This window comes from Strix uralensis, chromosome 5, assembly GCF_047716275.1.
Source record: "Strix uralensis isolate ZFMK-TIS-50842 chromosome 5, bStrUra1, whole genome shotgun sequence".
Lineage (NCBI taxonomy): Eukaryota > Metazoa > Chordata > Aves > Strigiformes > Strigidae > Strix > Strix uralensis.
Genome location: NC_133976.1, coordinates 46386863 through 46408486, shown reverse-complemented (window position 1 = coordinate 46408486; position 21624 = coordinate 46386863). Strand labels below are relative to the sequence as shown.

Genomic DNA, 21624 nt, shown 5'->3' with positions numbered 1-21624 from the left:
TATGCTATGCAAAAGAAAAGGTGAGGCTAGACTGAGACTGCTGATGCCAGCCACTGGTAAGAATTGAGAAGGTATGATCTTGTGATTAGAAATATCAAGAGAAGTGGTATTGATACATAGTATAATGACTTAAAAAGAAGAAACATAAAAATTATTTTAAAACAACAATCACATAATACAGGTCATAACTTTTACAATAGCATCCGATGTTCAACATTGTTTAATAACTGACATAAGGAAGCAACGGTATTTATAAAGGAGATATTTATTTCTCACGATTCAAAGAGGCACTGCACTTTTTACTTTTGCAGCTGAAAAGCAGTGTACTTGAGGAATCAATTAAAAACACAGAATAAAAATGAGGAAACAGCAGTATCAGTTCAGAGTTTTCAACCTATCTGCAATTTGCTTCCACTTAAAACCACAAGTGTTTCTTCAGAGCAATAACTGCATAGCATCTAGGGGATTTCACAGGATCAAATAACTTCACAAGTCCAGACCAGGCAATGTTGTCCTGTAAAATGATATATGATTGAAGTACATAAAAATGTGTTTGACTTAAAAGCTAAGATATGGTAATAGGTCCACATTTTGAAATACAAAATTGAAAAAAAAATCCTTAATGCCAAGCAGGAAAAACACTTATCTAACAAGAAAATCACAGAAAGTTTATTGTGAAAAAAAGGACACCCAAACCAGGATGTATTTCAAAGTAATTAAATTATTTCTAGCACTATTACCACCCTCTTCATCAATAAAGCTTTTTTTCAGTTGAACTATTGCAAAGAAATTAAGGATCAAGTTGTACTTATTTTATGCAGCACGTTCTACTACTGAAGCTAATTAACTGACTTTTCAAATGAATCAGGCCAGCTGGATCTGGTCTTCATGTTGCATATGGCTTTTATCATTTCTATTTTTTCTTCCTAAACACATTTTGTGAATCAACCAGTACAAGATTAAATCAATGCGTATATTACATTTAGAAAAGGTAAATTAGTGCTAAATGCAGCAAGTCTGATCTCCTGTCTTGGAAATCATGCAGATCTCTATGTGATTTATAACTGGTTGGCATTTGGGAAAATACATCATTATTTAAATATTTTAAATTGCCTCTCTGTAAAAATACCAGTTTAGAACAAAAGCATGCATTTACTACAATTCAGTTGTTCCAAGTGCACTGTGGCAGAGAATAAAGTGAATTTTTACTTCTGATAAAATGGAGCTGTTAAAATGCAAGGTTTATGGTGGAAAAACAGAGTTATTCATATGAATGGGTTTTTTTATTTTAAAATTTTATTTTGACCATGGCCCAGAGCAGAAGGTGGAAGATACTATCATTTCCCCTTACAAATTATTATTTGTCTGAAAAATGTTTACTGGTACAGAGAAAGTACTGCTGCTTCTGAGTTAATCAGGCCAAGCTCAAAATTAGTGTTAAAAGAAACACTGTAATGTAAATCATTATGGAGTAAATGTAGTAGCATTTGCTTATTATATCCCAGGTCTATACTTGTAAAATATATTCAGGCTGTATGTTAGTCAAATGTACCTCAGCTGACCCATACAGTTTGAAAAAGTGCACCCTCTCTCATCATTGATCTTAATTAAGAAACAATAAAAGGAAACTGTAAACATTTTGGACCTAATTCAAAATTTCTTGAATTATATATTCTAAAACATATTCATTGGAAGCTCTAGCATGTACAGCACAATGTTTTTTAGCATTTCCAATATTCTTTTTAATTATTAAATATCTCAATATGCTGTATAAAATGAGATTTCTTTCATATTTAATTAATTTATTTTTACTGTCTATTGACTAGTAATTACCATACAATTAAAAGAACATAAACTTTACTGTTGCTGCTTTGCTGAAAATAAAAACATCTGCTGGGCATATGTTTATACTAAATGGAATGAATGCTTATACTTTTGCAAATATGATGAGAATAATAATTCTGCAACAGAGACTTTTGGTCTACACAGTAATAAATTGGCTGAAATAGTCTCATTTTACTGATGTAGCCTTTAGGTATCATAAAATATAATGCAAAAATACCTGCTCCTTGAGGTAGCAAAGACGATCCAGAAGTATCAAAACCTCTATGCAGGGAGCCAGAACAACCTTCAACTGAAAGAAAGATTAGATACTATAATGATTTTGGGAAAGAGAGACAGTATACTTGCAAACAGCTACACTTCCACAGAACAATTCCAGGAAGGTCAATCATTTTCTAGTGGTTCTGTTGTACAAATGTCACCTTGCCCATTTTCCCTGTGGGATGGACATCTTCAAAACAGATTATATTACAGATCAAAAATACATGGAATGCCATAAGGCCAGGAAACTAAGTTGGTTAGTTGGTTTTGAGATATTGTACAACAAGAAAATGATATTATATGAAGCAGAACAATTTTAAAGAGGGAAATAATGAATTTTAATAAAAAGAATTTTTATGAAATAACCGCATGGAGACCAGTCAAGGTTTAAAAGGAGACTGACATTTCATTTTCCAGGGTAATAGTCCCTCTTGAAAAAGAATCTTCCATGTGTTCACTTTATTATTTTACTGACACCTAATATAGTTTTGGAATAGGATATGCTCCAAAGTTTGGAAGGGGGAGCTGCTTTGTTTTTGAGATTGCATACCATAGCGTAAGACAGTCCATCTCCACATAAAATTTAACAGGGCTTTGTTCTAGACTGGCACATATATACAAGGTAATAGTATTAATTCTATAACTTTTACCATATTAAATGCTTCAAGCTCATTCATTCTGTGCTTGTATTTTTCATAGTAATCCATTATACAGCTGTCTGGGAGCTGCAAGGGATTAAAAAAAAAAAAAAAGATATCAGGGTTATTCTAGTTATTTTTTCAAGAGAACTTTAAATTGAAATATTTTTTCCTAATTGAAAGTCACACTACAAAATGAAATCCATGTTTTGTTTTTGAAATTAGCACTTTCCTAAGGTTTATAATAATTTTCCAGTAGCAGTTTCTCAGTTCTCATTTACAATAACTGTTCTTCAGACAGCATTTTGCACTGACATGAAATACTGAGATACATTCATTATTCAGAAAGCTCTAGCCTTTCTTAAATGAGTATTACACAATAAAGTGGAGATGACATTCTCATTTCCTTTCCCATATATCTTATTCCCTCCTCACCCCCATCCCCAAGAGATTTGTTTAAATAGCTGAGGAGTGAATTCTGGTGTGAGAGTAACATGCTTCAGTCAGGGCTCCTGGACGGTACTTCACATTACAAAACCTACTATCAGATTCTGGAAATAATACTTGGTTTCTCTGTGCCTCAAGTTACCCATCTTTAAACTAAAACTTTTGTTATTTACTTTGAACTACTACATGTTCCCCTTTTCTTCTCACAATCACCTGATGCAACATTGCCAGCACTGCCACTATGATTGGAAATGCTGCGATTTGGGGCTGAACTTGATACAAAGACAGCTCAAGAACTCGACTAAGACAAATACCCCTTCTCCTTTCAGCCTTTAGTGGCCAGTGCACCACAGCGAGTAGCTAGAGCTATGACCCCAACTGCTCTTCACAACGTATGTTCTCTATAGGGCAGCCAGACTGCAACATTTTCCAGTTTTTAAAGGTCATGATGTCACTACTCTTCTGCTGTCCACAGTCCTGGATGCTAAACAAGACAGTTGGGCCACTTAAGGAACCTGTTAGAGGAGTGGGAAGCAGGTTTCCAATGTTATTGGTGATGGAGGCTGCTGGAAAGAGCAGAGCTGAGCGAGCCTGATGTACCTTTTCAGTATCAGAGTTTGCAGTATGGCTACTCTGTTGTGGCTATGGAAAAAGCTAGTTCACAACTTATCAGAACAGTAATGGTACTGACAGACATGTAGATATGGCACTTAGGGACATGGTTTAGTGGTGGACTTGGCAGTGTTAGGTTTACAGTTGGACTCAATGGTCTTAAAAGTCTTTTCCAACCTAAATAATTCTATGATTCTATGACAAAAGGCTACAAAAGCTGAAGTGTTTAATAAATTTTTGTACACTTTTATTAGAAGAATCATCTGAGAGCATGTGGCTAATCCAGTTGCAAAGAAGTAAAATTTCAGCCTAAAATAGGGAAACAAACTAGAGAACATTTCCACAAATTATAAGTTTTCAAATCAGGTATGTATTATGAACTTCATCCTAGGATAGCTAAGAAGGGAATGAAGTGACCTCAGAACTATTACTCATTGTCACTGAGTAGTTCTCAAAGATGGTATGTTAGATGGCTAGTAGATGTATGTATGTATTTTATTATAGTCAGTTCAAATTTAATACACTGAAAAAAATGGAATAAATAAAGAATTTAAAAACACTGAAAGATAAGCAGATGAGTAATAGTCAACATGAATTTGTCAAGAACAAATCACAAGTCAGTCTGCTTGTAAGAAGCGTGGAAGGATTCACGACAGTGAAAAACAACTGGTTGTCATATATTTTTATTTCAGCAACATTTTTGACACCATTTCACATAAAAATTTCATAAGCAAATTTAAGAAACAAGGTTTAGATTAAAGTATTATAAAGCAAGTGAAAACTGTTTGAATGACCACAATCAAAGAGTAGTTATTAATGAGTCTTTGAACAACTGAAAAGACTTGCTGACTGGAGGTCTATTACAAAACGCAATGTTTTCATTAAGAACTCAGACAATAGAACAGCAACCACATTAACTAAGTCTGCAAATGTGCAACAGGAAGGCATTGCTAGAACTTAAAATAATTTCCAGAATTTGGAGTATTGCTTAGAAAAGAAGTTTGAAATGCTGTACAGAAAAGCAGAAGGGACTACACGCAGGCAGAAATAATCAGCTGTTCAGGATGGGGAACACAAAATGACAGTCAGGGAGATACAGCATATCACAAGCCGAGCGACTGCAAAAAAAAGCAATCACCATTCTGCAACATCTATAGGAGAGCAGCCTGCAAAGCGCAGGAAGTAATCCTTCAACTCTGCTTGGCAGTGGCAAAGCTCTAGCTGGAATACTGCACCCATTTTTGGGCATCAGATTTCAAAGAAAGGAATTAGCTGTCTGAAAAAGCCCTGAGAGAGAAAAGAGATCAGAGATCTAGAAAACATGACCTATGAAGAAAGACTGAGAGAACTGGAACTGATCATGCTGAATTAGAGAAAATTGAGAGTGGGCATAATAACAGTTTTTACAAGGCTGTCACGAAGAAGCAGAGAACAGTTTGTTCACTGTGTCTATAGTGGATAGGATAAAGCTATTGGGCTTGCATTGCAGCAGAAAAAATTCAGTCAAAAACTTGAAGAAACTTTCTCTCTTTGAGGTTAATTAAGGACTGGGGAGGTTGTCAGTCTCCATCACAGAAACCTTTAAAAAGATCTGACAAATATTTTTCAGGAATGATGCAAAATTCTAACTCTGCCTTAAAACAAGGGGATGGGCTAGAAAAACTTTTGTAGTCTTTTAGTCATATTTTTTTAATTTAGGAAGTTCTTTTTCCCAACTACAGAGGCAAGGTTGAGAAGCTGATCTGGCAGTACTAGTGTGGACTAACAGGATTTTTTTTGTTTTGTTGTTATTTTATTTCCAGTAAAGCTGTGCAAATATCTGAGGGCTTTTCTTTTTTCTTTTCCTCTCTAAAGAGTCAAACCAACTAAAATATATCAGTCATGAGATAAACAAAATATTTTACCTCTGCCCTATAAGTTTTTAATTTCAACAGCGAATTAAAAGGGGTTTAGTATAATGGATTTTTGAAATTACAAGTTATTTGGAATTAAAATACAAAGATCTGCATTTGTAAAAATGCAATCATGAAACCTTTCTGCTTTTGCTTCCTTTATGTTCTTCATTTTCAACTTGAAGCATTCAAATTAAATGAAAACAAGCTGTGAAATGTTTGGCAAATAAAAAGCCGGGTCAAATATGTCCCTTGGATGTTGCCATACTCGAGTACTAAGCCCAAATGCTTTTCCACTCCTTCCTTGCTTACTACACATTCTGACTGAACACATCCTGCTGTCATGGATAGATTAGGTACTATTCCGAACTGTGCCTCCGTTAAAAGTTTGGTGAGTGAACTAATTCAATGCAACAGCCCAGCTGGAAAAGAGAGAAAGTGTCCACCAAAAAGCATTGATAGAAAAGGGTAACTGGTAGCTAGCTATGTGATCGATTTATTGGAAGACTAAAATCCAGATAACGCTCTCTTTGTCTGAAAATGCAACAGCTCGTCACCTGGCTTCAGTTCTTAAAAGGTACCTAACACAATCTTCAGCTATCCTTCCAAGGTGAAGTAGAAGTAAACTATTTGTATTTTCATCAACAGAATTGTACTTACACATACAAAGCAAGCCCCATTTAGCCACTGGAGTTGTCCATGCAACTTCTCTCTATGCAGGGTTGCCACACATTTGTGTATCCAAAAAAAATTCTTTAAATTCTTGCACTGGACTTTTTTCTTACATTATGATGTTGATACTGTGAACTTGTGGCCTGAGTGAAAATGCATGAAAAAGCCTAAATACATATGCACTTGTCTTAATAATGATTCTGCACTCAAAGATTTAGCTTATGCTACTGATATTCAAGTAACCTTCAATACATACAGAGAGGATTTGGCCAGTATTTCTTTGCTGATTTAGCTACAATGTCTCCTGGTATTTATCAGGTTGTGAACAAAAGCACCTCACCTCTTTGCACTGTGATGGTGGTGCATGCTTTCTTTAAACTAATTTCTTTGTGGATTGGTATGGTTGTTCAAATAGCTGAAACAACTAGAGGAACTAGAGGGCAGCAAGGTCTCCATTGACCTAGTTATAACTATACCATAAGCTGGAGGTGGCACTAAAACTACACCATAGGCCAGACTCATCTGTTGTGAATTAGGAGACTGTCAACAGCACCCTGAGAGCGCAGGAGATACCCCACACCTGAGCACACTCAAGTTAAGACTGAAATCCCACAAACATGCTGACTGAGCGTGTTCTGAAAACATTCAGGCACAAGGTGTGTGACAATCAGTGATACCACACTTCACATTTCTCCAGAGAGTACTTCTTCAGAGTTGTGTCTTTCTCTAGACTGAGTATTTTGCTGAATTAGTCTCTTTTACTGCCCAATGCTGCACATGCCCTACAGAGGAGAGACAGAGCCTAAGGATGCTGTTCCACAGCCTGTTTAAACAGCTGTAATTCCTCTTTGCTGCCTCAAAGGGACTGCTTTGCCCTGCACTGACTGCACATTTCCATATTTCCTCTCTCTTCTTGTACCAGCATTATCCTGAACACTAGCAAGAGTATAAGAAAGCAGTAAGGCAACCCATTTAGCAGAGCAGTGTCTTAGATCAGTTCAAAACACTTGGGAGACCATACCATACAGCAAATTTTTACAATTTTCCCATGACTAAGGTAGTTAAAAATAATGTAATGTAATACAGTGTAAAATAATGTAAAACAGATAATTAAATTACTGAGAAACTTAAGTTTATTTAGAACTTTGCTTAAAATGCATTTCAAATGAATGCAATCTACATTATTTATAATTATATCTAATTGAAATAAAAGTCACATCTGTTAAGATTCCTTGTCAGCCTAAAATGTTGTGTTACCATAATTGGGATAGTATTTTTTCTGTTTGAAAAACAATTATACTTGAAAACAGCATTATGCACATACACTTTATAGGCTGTAATATGTTACCTGAGCCTTCATTCAATATTTCCCTCACTAACATATGAACCAGAAAATCCATGAGCTGAAATTCCTTCTGTCCAAGAAAGCAGTCGAGAAAGTCAACTCTTCAACAATTGTAAAATGCATTAAGTGTGTAAATCCAGTTAGTGCCTTCATTTTTTGTCTGTTTAGACTCAGTTAATTGCTGTGTTAGAATTCATGGGAAAGTGGAGAGAATTGTTTTGGCTTTGGCTCCATGTTTGCCCAATGGCTGTACACAATAAAAAGCATCAAAATTAGAAGTAATCTTAGCAAAGACAAACCAGTTTAAGATATCCAAAGATATCAACACTGAATTTAGTGTGGGGTAGACATTAAGATTATAAGAAATCTCAGGTTAAAAGTCCATCTCTTTCCCAATTTCCACAAAAATTCTCCTTTTTAGTTCCCAGGATAGTTGCAGATATTCAAGTTAGTCCATGTCTTAATGTAGTCTTTAATTCCACTACTGACAGTTCTGCAGTCTTAGATATGTGGTTTTTCAACACTTTTAAAAACAACAGTAAAATTAAGCCATACAGTAAGATTCTTCCTCTTACTTCCCTTCATTTGAAAACCACATTTTATGCTATTCCACTAGTCATTGCTGAGGCGATATTATAAGTCAAGGGACGCTCTACGGTAAGCTAAGAGAAACACATCTCCATTTACCCAATGTCCTCTTCTCTGTCTTATTGAAAGAAGTTGTAAAGAATTGTCCTGTATGAAATGCTGACCAAAATGATGGCTGCATTTTTTCTCATTCAGCACATTGATCATTGCTTCACATTATATCAGTATTTAAATTTTCAGGCATGCGTGGAAACAGGAGGCACTATGTGATCTACAGAAGCTCAGAAAAATCCAGTGCAGATCCTGCAGGACACGTGGCACAATCTTACGGCATCACCAGTTTACATGTATGTTTTTCTTTCAGTACCACCCTGGGATGACTTCCTATAAGCACTGTAGTTTGGGAGGATTCAAGTGGTGAGGGTTGTAACATATTAAGTCAAAGTGGGCATTTTATTAACTTCATAATAAAACACAGTGCAATGATGGTTTTAAAAAACACTGACAAATGCCAAAGAAGGGCGAAGGTGCTCTTAAATGCTTTGTCATTGCAAAAGAGACAGTTATACTCTTTTCACAGTAACAACGTTGTCTACCTTAATATTTCACTTCCAAGAAAGTAGCTTCTTTCAATGCAATTTAGCTGACAGAAATTAAAAAAAAAAAAAAAAGACCATCAGAAAGCCCACCAAGTTCTCAGAAAACATTCTGGTGGCAGTTAGCATTCTTCAAGAAATCTATTTAAAAACAAAATTGGTTTAGCCCATTGGTATCTCAAAGAGCACACACTAAAAAAAAATTAAATTAAGAATTTGCCAGTAGTAATTCTCTAGTTAAGAGAAAAGTTCTCAGTTTCAGAAACTGAGAAAAATTACAGGTAAGAAATGAATAAAATGTTAAGCCATTTGAATTTAGGAAGTAAAAGAAATCCATTTGGTTAAAGAATTCATATCAGTGCTGAATTTAAGCTTAGAAATTCTTCACTCAACTAATCCTTTCAGATACGTTTAGAGAATGCCATACTCCTTTGGTCAAAATCTTGTAAGGTCAGTAAATCAGAAATTCAGATGAAAAACTACTTTTGCCTGCAAAAATTTAAACCTATCATCTATATTAAGGGTAGAAGAAATAAAGATCAGTGTATTATATTAGAATGTTCTCACATGGCCATGGAAACCTTATTAAGCATTTTCTAGGAAGGATGGAACTGCCCAAACACCTTGTTTTAAAGAAGAGCAGCTTTCTAATTACTGTAATGCAGCCTATCCTGACAAACTCCATAAGGACAGAGTCTTTTTATCTTGTCCCAGGCTTACCTGCTCATTTAATTACAACATTGCTTGCCAATGATGTGTACAGAGCACAATGTCTCTTAATTATATGGTTTAAAACTATGAAAAAATATGCAAAACATTCTGTTCAACATATTTTGACATAGTTGTATTCAATGAAGCAGAAGAACATTAAAACATCTAAAACAGCTGGGGTAGGACCAAACTAGGAAATATATGTGATAAATTGCAAATGGTATTGTATGAGAAGCACAGCTGTGGAAATGGGAAGAAATATTCTCAAAGCCTGCTCACCATTACATGAAAAGAACATGATTAGTGACTAAAACCAGTACAGCTCATGACACAGGTTGGACTGAGGGCCAGCATGGGGGGATTGAGCTTCCACTTGCATGTTCCTCAGAGGGACTACAAAGTTTGTAATAGCTTGTCAGATGGCTGCTGGTTAGGTGTGGAAAGGGGGAAAATATGATCTTAGGAATGGATCCCAAGAAACTCAAGAGGTGTTTCCAAACATTTTCCCAGCCACTGGCTCTGAAGTTATCTGCAATGTACATTTACTGCTGCATTTTCACAAAGCATTAATGGAATCAGGACATCTGAGTCTCTTAGAAGGAGTTTTTGAAAGTCCCATCCTTAAGTTCTTGGCTTTGCAGTGCTTTAACTAAAGTGTTTCCATCTAACAGTATAGGAATCTGAACAAAGCAAATTGGAACTATTTTTACATTAATTTTAAAAAGAGCACTATTTTCACATAAATAAATGCAAGCAAGCACAGCATAATATATGTCTGCTGAAAATTTATTCAGGACTGAGCCCAATATATTAAATATAGATTTAGCTAACATGAATAACTGCCTCATCTTAAAATAAGAGAAGACTTCTCCTTAATCTATGTTCACTCTGCCATTTGAGCAATTATAAAAAGGAAACGTATATTAAAACTGCAGTTCTAAACCAGTGACAAATCACTGAAACCTGTAATACAACCATATTTATCCTTGAACTGTAAAACCAGTTATCTTTAAAATGAACATATCCTTATTTTAATTTTTAAAAAAATCAACAAAATCAGTTATTTTATTACTGTCTTAAAAAACTCAGACCTTTGACTTTATTTTTTGATAGTTATATCACGGAGGGATCACTCAGCTCAGCTACTTAGTTTTCAGGCTTTACATGTATGCTAATGCTATTAGTAGGCATTTGCATCATCAAAATGAAAGCAAAAAGGCACATATGCATGCTCTTGTGTTTTCTTAAAAAGTAGCACTGTTTTAAAAAGTCACTACTGCTATATGAAAAATATATCAACTATTCACGCTAGCTATATAAAAAGTGTCCAAAGATGTAAGAAAAAAATTTTTTTCTGACAAAAAATAAGCAATTAGTGAAAAAAAATTATACTTTCACGATTCTGATTTCAGTATTATCTACCAGTTTTATCACTCAAAATTAAACAGTCTGGAGTTTGCAAAAACACAAAGTCAATGTAGCAAAGGGAAGTAATTTAGGGATTCCAGTAAAACTGATCTAGTAAGCTCAATATATATCAGATATCTTTGGATTTATTTAATTACATTAAAAATTCAATAAAATTATATTAATATAGGAAAAGGATTATTTTATAAATGAATGATAGGTAATATTTTTGTATTATAAAAATAAGATTAAATTATATAAAAATTTTAATTATAAATAAACCTAAGAGTTTTGCTTACGGTAGAGAAAGAAAGCACTAACATGCTTATTTAATTAAATATATTTCTAAATACATATCTTTGCAGAATATAGAGGACGATACAACTTATATCTAAAATTAGCTACATAGCTACATCAAGGCTCTGAAATATTTTGAGTCTAGAATTGATAGACATAATATATCAAATATCAAAGTTGTTTAAATTACTTAAGATGATAAATGAGCTTTTTACAGGACGTGAGTTTCTCTTACTGTGTTATTAATGTAATGCTACTGTGATGGGTACAATGCCTCACAGAAGGGTCGAGTGCCCTTTACTGATCCACCAGCTGAGATCCGACAGCTGTAAATCTCTTTGTATGCTTTACCTGAAGCACAGGATCAGAAAAAGACAAATGGGGAGCAGCTGTTTCTAAGAAGTCTGGTCAGGGCTACAGCAAACTGGGATGAGCATTTATTATTGCAGATCTCATCTTGGGTTGTTAGATGGGGCACCTGCCAAATAAATGTCTTTTTCCAGGGGAAGAGCCCCAGCAACTTCAGGTTATGTGCAGTCACTAGACTGTTCGAAACTGAAATACACCAGTCAGGGGAGACTTGGAAGTTCAGTTAAACAAAACCAAGTAAATCTGCAACAACACAGTTACTGACAGGCACAGAAACTTCTTTGTGTGTGAAAGCTTAAGGTGACCGTACCACTGAAATTGCTATTGTAACTCTTCAGCATATGTCTGCATCTGAAAGGGTTAAGTGATTTGGGAAGTATTTTGACTAAGACAAAGTAACTACCTTATATGCTATTAGCTCATAGCAGTAACTATAGGGTAAATATAGCAGGAGTTGAAATTGAAGTGACTAAAAGCTTTTCTATGCAGATGTGTCAGGAGTGTTTCCAGCCCTGTATATCTTCGTGCAATCGGACATGGCATTAAATAGTGTTCTCTCCTTATTCCCAGACTGCATTTTACATGAATCCTGGCCAGATTCTCTTTGTTAAACAGCTGCACCCACTGAGGCTCTCACTTACTAGCAGAAATGGATCCTAGGTGGGTCATTGATCACAGTCTACCAGACACACATCCAGGCCTTACTTAGCCTTGTAAACACTTTATCTCTTTAATCACCTTAAAGCCAGGCCCTATGAAAGATCTTTTGCTAATCTACTCCAATAAGTACAATTTAAGAAAGTTTGGGGTTTTTTTTCTTCAAAGACTAGAAATACAGAAATACTTGTACAAGGACTTTTTGCTGTGACGAGGCCATTTTTAGCACTTATTGTCTTAAGTAGCATCCAAATAAAGAGGCTTCATTTTAAATCCATCTGCAATATGGCTCCAAAAAAAGCTGAAACATGTTCTGCTGAAGAGGAAGGAGTGATTGCTCTTGCTGTTTGAAAGAAGCAAAGCTAGCCACTGTAAAGGTGGCCAGCTCCTCTAGAAGAAACAGGGGTGAATGCTTCATTGCATTAAGTGAGAGTCCCACATTCATGTTAAATTAGGTAAATCAGTGAATAAAAGGGGAAAGAAGACATAGAATCATAGAATCATAGAATGGTTTGGGTTGGAAGGGACCTTACAGATCATCTAGTTCCAACCCACCTGCCATGGGCAGGGACACCTTCCACTAGACCAGGTGGCTCAATGCCCTGTCCAGCCTGGCCTTGAACACTGCCAGGAAGGGGGGAACCTGTTCCAGTGCCTCACCAGCCTCACATGAAAGAATTTCTTCCTTATATCTAATCTAAATCTTTCCTCTTTCAATTTATAACCATTACCCCTCATCTTATCACTACACTCCCTGATAAAGAGTCCCACCCCATCTTTCCTGTAGGCCCCCTTTAAGTACTGGAAGGCCACTACAAGGTCTCCCCAGAGCCTTCCTTTCTCCAGGCTGAACAATCCCAACTCTCTCAGCCTGTCTTCATAAGGGAGGTGCTCCAGCCCCCCGATCATCTTCATGGCCCTCCTCTGGACTTGCTCCAACAGGTCTATGTCCTTCTTATGTTGGGGCCCCCAGAGCTGGACGCAGTACTACAAGTGGGGTCTCATGAGAGCAGAGTAGAGGGGGAGAATCACCTCCCTCTCCCTGCTGGCCACACCTCTCTTGATGCAGCCCAGAATATGGTTGGCTTTCTGGGTTGTGAGCGTATACTGCTGGCTCATAGTCAGTTTTCCATCCACTACTACTCCCAAGTCCTCTGCAGGGCTGCTCTCAATCCACTCATCACCCAGCCTGTATTTGTGCTTGGGATTGCCTTGACCAATGTGCACGACCTTGCACCTGGCCTTGCTGAACTTCATGAGTTTTGCACAGGCCCACCTCTCAAGCCTGTCCAGGTCCCTCTGGATGGCACATCCCTTCCCTCCAGCATGTCAACCACATCACACAGCTTGGTGTTGTCAGCAAACTTGCTGAGGGTGCACTCAATCCCACTGTCCATGTTGCCAACAAAGATGTTAAACAGCACCAGTCTCAACACCAACCCCTGAGTCACTACTCTTTACCGCTCTCCACTTGGACATTGAGCTGTTGACAACAACTCTTTGAGTTTGATCATCCAGCCAATTCCTTATCCAGAGAGTGGTCCATCCATCAAATCCATGTCTCTCCAGTTTAGAAACAAGGATGCCATGTGGGACACTGTCAAAAACTTTTTAAACAATTTTTTTTTTCTATCTTCTGATAGAAAGAATTTCTCACATATCTATGCAACACTGAATGCCCTGCCCATACAACATGGACTGTATAGGAACAGAGTGAGCTATGACAAAGGAAACAACCAGGAATAAAATATCACCTTGGTGTGTATCCAGACCAATTACTGAAGCCCTGTGCAGGGATTCATGGCCCACAAAGCAATTCCATTAGTTCTGAAGCTAGAAGCAATATAACCATACCTGTGTAGTATCAAGCTCACACTAAAAGACCTCTCTCTGCCCTCACAAAATGAGAATATTTTGTCAGACATTCTGTAATCATGGTGCATGTCTCAGGTTTACTACTGAGGTGAAGAGATGTGTGAAAGGAATGGTCCTGTACCAAAAGGCAGAAAAAAATAGTTCATTTGCATTTAAGTGCTTAATCTGGACTTGACAGGCACTTCCATACTGAAAAAGAAACACAATGGAGGAAATTATTTTGGCTAAGGTAATAGGAAACTTCAGTCCCTGAACAGTAACTTGTAACAATGAATGGCCCTAAATGACTGATAAATGCTATTTTTTTGGTAGAAAAACTATTTTATTATTTTGTCTCACTCTAACTCACTTCTGATTGACAATCTTTTCATAAAGGGTCTGGTTCTTACTTCAAATAAGCAAAGATCTTCACATCTATTTCACAAATAAAAGAGGCAGCGGGATGTGTTCACATAAAGAATTGGCAGGATTAAAGAACTTATTTTTACTGAAAAACAATAGCAAAAATGAACTTCCTGTTTGGATATTTATACCTGGTAAGAGTCTTCATCAGTTCTATATCTAGCAAAAAGCATACACTTACAAAAATTAGTATCAAGGCAAGTTAGGTGTTTTATGCACTTGAACTCTTTATCCTGCCTCCACATTTGTCCAGACTGGAAAAAGACTGGATTGCACCAGGGCTACTCCTTGAACAGGAGCAGAGGCGTAGGTGCGTATAAAGGAAGCAGCTGTGATGCTCATCATGAACCACGAGTTTGGAAGGATGTTTATGTCCCACAGTCCAGATTCAGCCACAGTAATCAAAAACATCCATGACTTTTCCATACATGCCAAGATACCAAACCCTGGCAGTGAATCATAAAAACTTGGTGTTGCTATCCCTCTACTTTCCAGTACATTTATTATCATGCAGAGATTAAACTCTCTTCAGGTTTTGAATAAGCATAGTAAAAGACTCAAGGCTTGCAGTTTCTCGACTTCTGTTCTTTAGAAAATATTTTTGCACAAGTAAAACAGAGATTCATTTGCAAACTATTTTTTCTCATAGTTCTCTGCGTTACTAAGTTTTAGTTGGTTTTTTTTCACATAACCTAAATAAATTTATGCATGAAGACAATGATTGCCTCCTTTTTTTTGTGAATGAGAGGCACATTTTGGATTATTCTGGAAGTATATTTCATAAATGCTTACTCTTGCCTTATATTCTTCCCAAGGCATTAGTTTTTGGCCACTGCCGGAGACAGAGTAGACATTTGGTCTATGCAGCACAGCTGCTCTTTTGTTCATTTTTAAAAAGAGAGCTAGAAAACAAATTCTGCATACATTTCTCTTTGATTTTTGTTGTCTTTGAGAGCAAATGTTTAGGCTTCATCACATTTTTAGCTATGTAAGTATTTTTTTTCTGAAGAGAGGAATTTAACACATTCTTCAGTATTGTGTAGATATAGTGCTGACTCCACCATGAAAACTGCAGTGTCAGAACCACTGTTGAGGGAGCAGTAACAACTTTCCTCTCAGTAGTATCAAAATAGCACAGTTTTGTATTGCTGCAGATTTCAACATAGCTGGGAAATAAAAAATAATATTGTTTAGATCAGCATAAAATTCAGTCTTCAGTATGCAGCCAGCTCTACATGAAAAGAGGAGAAATACAAGCAAAAATGAGCGTTTACTTGAGTCAGGTCTCTAGCAACGATACAAACACATGCAGCTTGAAGTAGTGTCGACAGACATCTTTCTCTCAGGGAAACTTACATTTGTGCAGACCCTTTCTAGAAAAAGGTAGCATGTCTAAAATCAGACATATTGACACAAAGTTTCTATGCTTAGTGGTTTTAAAGAAAAGAATGTATAACTCTCTACCAGTAGAGTTTATTCAATGATTTAGTAAACTGATTATTGCACAAACAATAAACTATTACTTTTGGGTGATTGTACACAAACTGAGAAAGACACCATATTAGTAGTTACTTTCAGCTGGAGTAAATGCATGATGTTAGTGCCCGTTCATACAGAAAAACAAACAGGTAACTCAAATTGCAAACAGAATTAAATATAATCCTTTTAAACCACACTGAACTCCAGGCATAAGTCTTTTTCTTAATGCTATAAGCATGATTCCAATGTCATTTGCATTTACTTTATTTGGTTTTCATTTTTCTCCTAATTCATGGTTTGATGTGCATGGCAAATTTTAAGTGATTTGACATTTTGACTGCAGATTTTAAGCATTGCTTTACAAAAGACTACTACAACATTTACTTCAAACATTTTACATACTTGCTACTTCTACTTTTTTCTTTGATTTGTACTACACTTTTTAATAATCAGTCTCTAGTGCCTGCATTGAACAACTTGTTCTCACAGAGTGGTTGTGATCGCCACACAGTCATATTCCATGCCTAATGCTATGTTGCCATCTGTTGACCAATTTAGCAGTTGTAGTACTAAGACAAGACATTGAAGAACACAAAAAAAATTCTGGAAGATTTTATAAGTTTAAACCTCAATTTTGTATTTACTTCTTTTTCTCTATCTAGGAAAGTGATTTAAAAATCTTAATATTTATCTTTAACATTTATTAATTTAAAGAAAAAATATATTAGGCCTTCAAAGATCTTCAAACTCTACTGAGGGAGACTGTCTAAAGGCTAAAATAAACTGGAAATACTTTGGGAACTAAGTTATAAGGGAAACATACTGCATGGGCGGAATTGCCTATCTTGCTATAATGTCACATTTTTCAGTTTCAAACGGTGTCCAAAGGGATCAAGATAATATTGCTGCAGAAAAAATGAAAACAAAAGGGTCAAAGTATTTACTAGGTGATTTATTATTCATGTTTTTTTGGATCATTTTCAGTATAAACTTAGGTACATGTTTGCATAGGATAGCATTTCAGCTGGATTTAAAAGGGTGCAAGAGTTACTTTTATCAGGATGTATAGTATCAGTGCAGGCAAGAAGATCTTCATGCCTGTTTCACTCACTATCTAAAAAGTATATTTACCTCTAAATGACAGCATATATAAAATAGAGTATGTATTAAATTTTTTTGCCTCAAAGGACATTTGTAGGATTAACTTCAGAAATACTGGAAAAGCTTAAAAAAATTCTGATCATGAGCACCATGTATAAAAAAGGATATTTTATATGAAGTCATTAGAATAATTTTAAAACAAAAGCTTTTAAAGAATTTATACATGGAAGTCTATTTCAAAAAAAACATTAAAAAAAACAACTTTGACATGTTTTTTTAATACATAAAAATAAGTATGGATTGGCTTTATTAATAAAAATGAGAATGCTTTATATTTATGCAGCAATATACAAACTAAATCAATTCAGTGGCTTAAACATTGCATTGTGGTGCTGACTTCAAGAATTTACATAGATATAAGAATTGCATGCAGTCTCTATTTAGTGACTCACCTCTGAATCATCCAGTTCCAGCTTTTTCAGAGACTTTCTGACATAATCTATGAAGGAGGATGATTTGGAGAAAGTTTTTCCAACATGTCGATCACTGCAAATACAGCATTGAGATTCAGGCTTTTATACATCCAACAACAGAAATTTACACATTTTTAATTTAGTTTTTAACTCAGAAGAAATAAATCAGTTGGAGAGCTACTACTGCCAAGTTAGTAACAATTTTCCTTTTTCCCCACTTAAAACAAAACAAGCTAGCTGATACTTCAAGAAATTTCTAGATACAGTAACTGTACAGTTGTACTATGGTTATATTTACCTAAAAATCTGAGAGTTAGTTGAAGCTTTCTTTTAATTTCTCCCCTAATATTTTTATTTCCCTATATGAATGACAAAATTCTTATTTCTGCTGACAGATATTTCCTTCTATACTTCTATAATTTACTGTAATACTGCTGTAATTTATATACCATCAACCACTGGACTGAGCAAATGCCAAGTTGGAATAAGATTTCACTTTCACTTGTTACCTTGTGTTCGTATCCTTGTAATTTTATTTCATTAAATGATGCCAGAATTGTCTCCTGTTTATAACTCAATGGCCTACTTTTGAAGCCAGCCAAAAACGTGGGTTGTTTCAGAAAACATGCTAAAATAATGCACAAAAACTCAGAAAAAAATATATAGGAAGACTGAATCCTAACAGGCCACTTACATTCTTTTTCTTCTCTGTTTTTAAAATATCTTGGAGAAACAACATGCAAAGTTTTTGTTAGTCTGAATTCGCTTTCTTGACTACATCTTGATTTAATTCCTCTTCCAGCTGTGCAGTGTAGGAGTTATATTTTCAGCTACAGTAGCTGTTTGTGAGTATGCAATTACTTAAGAGGAAATACCTTTCCCCCTATGAAATACTAAATAGAAATATAATTCAAAACTTTTTCCCCTCTTTATTCTTAGTAAAACACCTTTCTCCTTAATTAAGATAAGGATTAACATATACTGAGGTCAACAGAAAGACATCACTCAGTGGCAGTCCTAAACTTGTTTCACTGGCAGGGATCCCCACTCATTGAGAATCAACAGTGGCATTTATTTTTAAAGAAAGAATGAATTTCTGTAGTCATATTTAATATTCAGATGGACTTAAACATTTGGGCTGATGCAGTCTGAAAATCAGTTAATGATGATGTCGTTATGTCATTCTTCGGAAGACTGGCATCTGTCCTAATCACAAGCTGCTGGGAGAAAGATATTGATTGGGTCTGGCTGGGATGGAGCTAACTTCACAGCAACCCATGTAGTGACGTGCTTTGGATCTGTGACTAAAACAGTGCTGGTAACACACCAATGTTTCAAATATTCCAAACAGTGATTTCACAGCATCAAGGCCCCTGTTTCTCCTTCTGCACACCAGGGAGTAGGCTGGGGGTGCACAAGAAGTGGGACAGGACATGGCAGGAACAGCTGACCCAAATGGACCATATGGATATTCCACACCATGTAACATTATGCTCAAGAATAAAACTGGAGGGGGAGTATTTCCAAGGTAGCCATTGCTTTTATATCAAAAGTATAATCTTAAATATGATTCCTTTAACAAATGAAATATATTATGACCTGTCTCACACTTTTTCTCCTTTTACAATTTAGTAGCCATGGTTTTATATTTTATGTAATTTTAAAATAAACCAGCATTTCTTCTTTCAGGAATTTGACCTGAAGGGTAAGCTATCTGGCTCTACATCTAGCAAAAGATTTGGGTGTATCTGCATTATTATAGATCGGAATTGTTTTAGATGAGGAGTATACTTCTGAAGTGAAATTTCTGGTTTTGCCCACCTCCCATGCCTTGGTTCACACTGTGGAATAAGATCAGAGCTCAAAAAAAGGGATTATTTTCAAATTAAATTAAACTGGAAGGTGTGCTTCTGGGTGTGCTCCAAGTCCTAAAAGGCATACATCCCACAAAATTAGATAAAATCTAATCCAACTACAACTCCAGAAGAGAGTATAGGGCAGTTGTCAGGTCCTCAGCTGCAGCTCTCCAAATCCCATCCCAGAAGGGCACAGTACTTGTCAGTGTGGGCATAGGCAGGAAGTAGCTCTTCACAGCCATGTTGGCCATTGGGCTTTCAGCAGTTTTTCTCAGGACAAATGGAAACTTCTTTTTGTCTTCTGCAGTATTAAAGCTGCCAGGACCTCTGCATAACAGGGTAACCCAGGACTGTGTTGACTTTTTAGTGAATTTGCTGTCAGTTCTCTGGTGAAGATATGTTTTACCCACATATCCAGTACCAAAGAGGACCTATTTCAACTATAGGTAAAGGAAGGGCAGTACATTTGTGATGTGGATTTAGGATAAACAAATCTACCCTGCATTTTAATACCAATATGTATATACAGTCTGATGAGACTGATTCTTACACCCTTCTGCTTTCTAAGAAATACTTTCTCTACAGAATAGAGGTGGATGAGAATCAGATCTTTGGTTCATACTCTGTGAATTCTGAGCTTCCTACCTTTTGGTGACACCATAAATTTCTTCTATAATAACCTGAAGAACAGCTCGATAAAACAATGATTCTGTAGGCAGCTGCAAAAAATTTTACAACAGCAAGGATTTAAAATTGCATTGAAATTAAGATCAGAGTAACAAAAAGAATATTGGTTTCCTTAACTACTTATTGGCCTGTACCTTTACAATCAGTCATAACAAGTTTAAGAGGACAATTTACTAATGTTCTTGCATCCAGTTAAAATAACATTTTTGGGTCAGACTCTAACATAATCACAAATGCAAGAAAAAAATAAAACAACCAAACTCTGAAGTAAATGTTCAAAGGTTGGCAGAGGGAAAAAGAACAGAGGAAAAACATACTGATCATGATCCAAATTCTACTATGTAAAATAAATATAACAATTTATTAAGCTGTTTAAAAGACAAACAGAGTAATTATCTAGCTGAATCGTCATACACTGTAGTCTGAACCATGCATAAAGCACTATGCTCACAAAAGCAGAAAACACTGAAAACTTCATATCTTTGCATATGAAAGATCTGTTTGCATAAAAATAGTTAATGTTTGCCAGTTAAAAATTCAGGGCAAAATGCATTTACAGTAAAAGACTGCTGGGGTCAGTGGGCTTACACACGGAAAGTAGAGGTCTCTCAGCCTTGCCTTTTAAATATTTGCACAGTCAGTGTCCACCATCCCTGAAAGGATACCTTGCACAACAATAATTCAAAGCATTCACAGGGAAAAAATATACCGGGATTAAGAATTAGAATGATGATGTTCCTAACAGGTTCAAGCTTTTGTCATAACAATTGCTATTTTTACATTAGTTCATAAAACACTGGGATAGAGTGATCCAAACCAGGGATATCAGAAGTGCATTTGTACTGAATTTATGTATTAGCTGAAAGATCGCAAAAGAAGTTAGAAAGGGCAGTTTAATGCCTTAAATTTTAAGTTGTCCTTTTTTTCCAGACTTTTAATTGTCAAAAGAAAATAGATTCACTAAGTACAATTACAGCAATAAAAATGTGATTTCATGATGACACATGCTATCTATCAGGATTTGATATAGCGTATGCTAGTATTTTAGATTCCAGAAATGCAGAAGTTCAATAAAAGGTCACAGATTAAGAGCATTCAAGGAGGAAGAACACATTTTATCTTAGAATGGCTAAAATAAACAATATTACTTACCATTTGGCCAACTGCAACTCGCTCCAAAGCCTTTAAGAGTGAAGGAATTAAATTGCTGATATGTTTATTCTTTATCAGAACATTTTATAAACACATTGTATAAAAGTCAGAGGAGATGATATTTTAAAAGATTAATGGTGTGACATAACATGAGCTTGCACACTTTAAAGTGTTAATAACTTTAGGGACTCATAATCAGCTCACTCCTATTATTTTGGTTTATTTATAGGAGAAGCAATGATAACCAACTGTATGGAAACATGCA

General features: G+C 35.7%; 1 protein-coding gene across 5 annotated transcripts in view; it reads right to left on the bottom strand.

The window, feature by feature from the left end:
* Nucleotides 1-245: 245 nt before the first annotated feature.
* The window catches only part of METTL25 (methyltransferase like 25), a 72580-nt gene continuing 51201 nt past the window's right edge, over nucleotides 246-21624 (bottom strand). For 2 of the 5 annotated variants that reach the window (XM_074870687.1, XM_074870685.1), the window contains 6 exons: nucleotides 21360-21389; nucleotides 20166-20239; nucleotides 17644-17737; nucleotides 2754-2828; nucleotides 2063-2134; nucleotides 246-514 (listed from right to left, as the gene is read on the bottom strand). In XM_074870687.1, the coding sequence (XP_074726788.1) occupies nucleotides 416-514; nucleotides 2063-2134; nucleotides 2754-2828; nucleotides 17644-17737; nucleotides 20166-20239; nucleotides 21360-21389 (444 nt within the window). In that variant the 3' untranslated portion in view covers nucleotides 246-415. The other 3 variants (XM_074870683.1, XM_074870686.1, XM_074870684.1) reach the window with 3 other exon arrangements.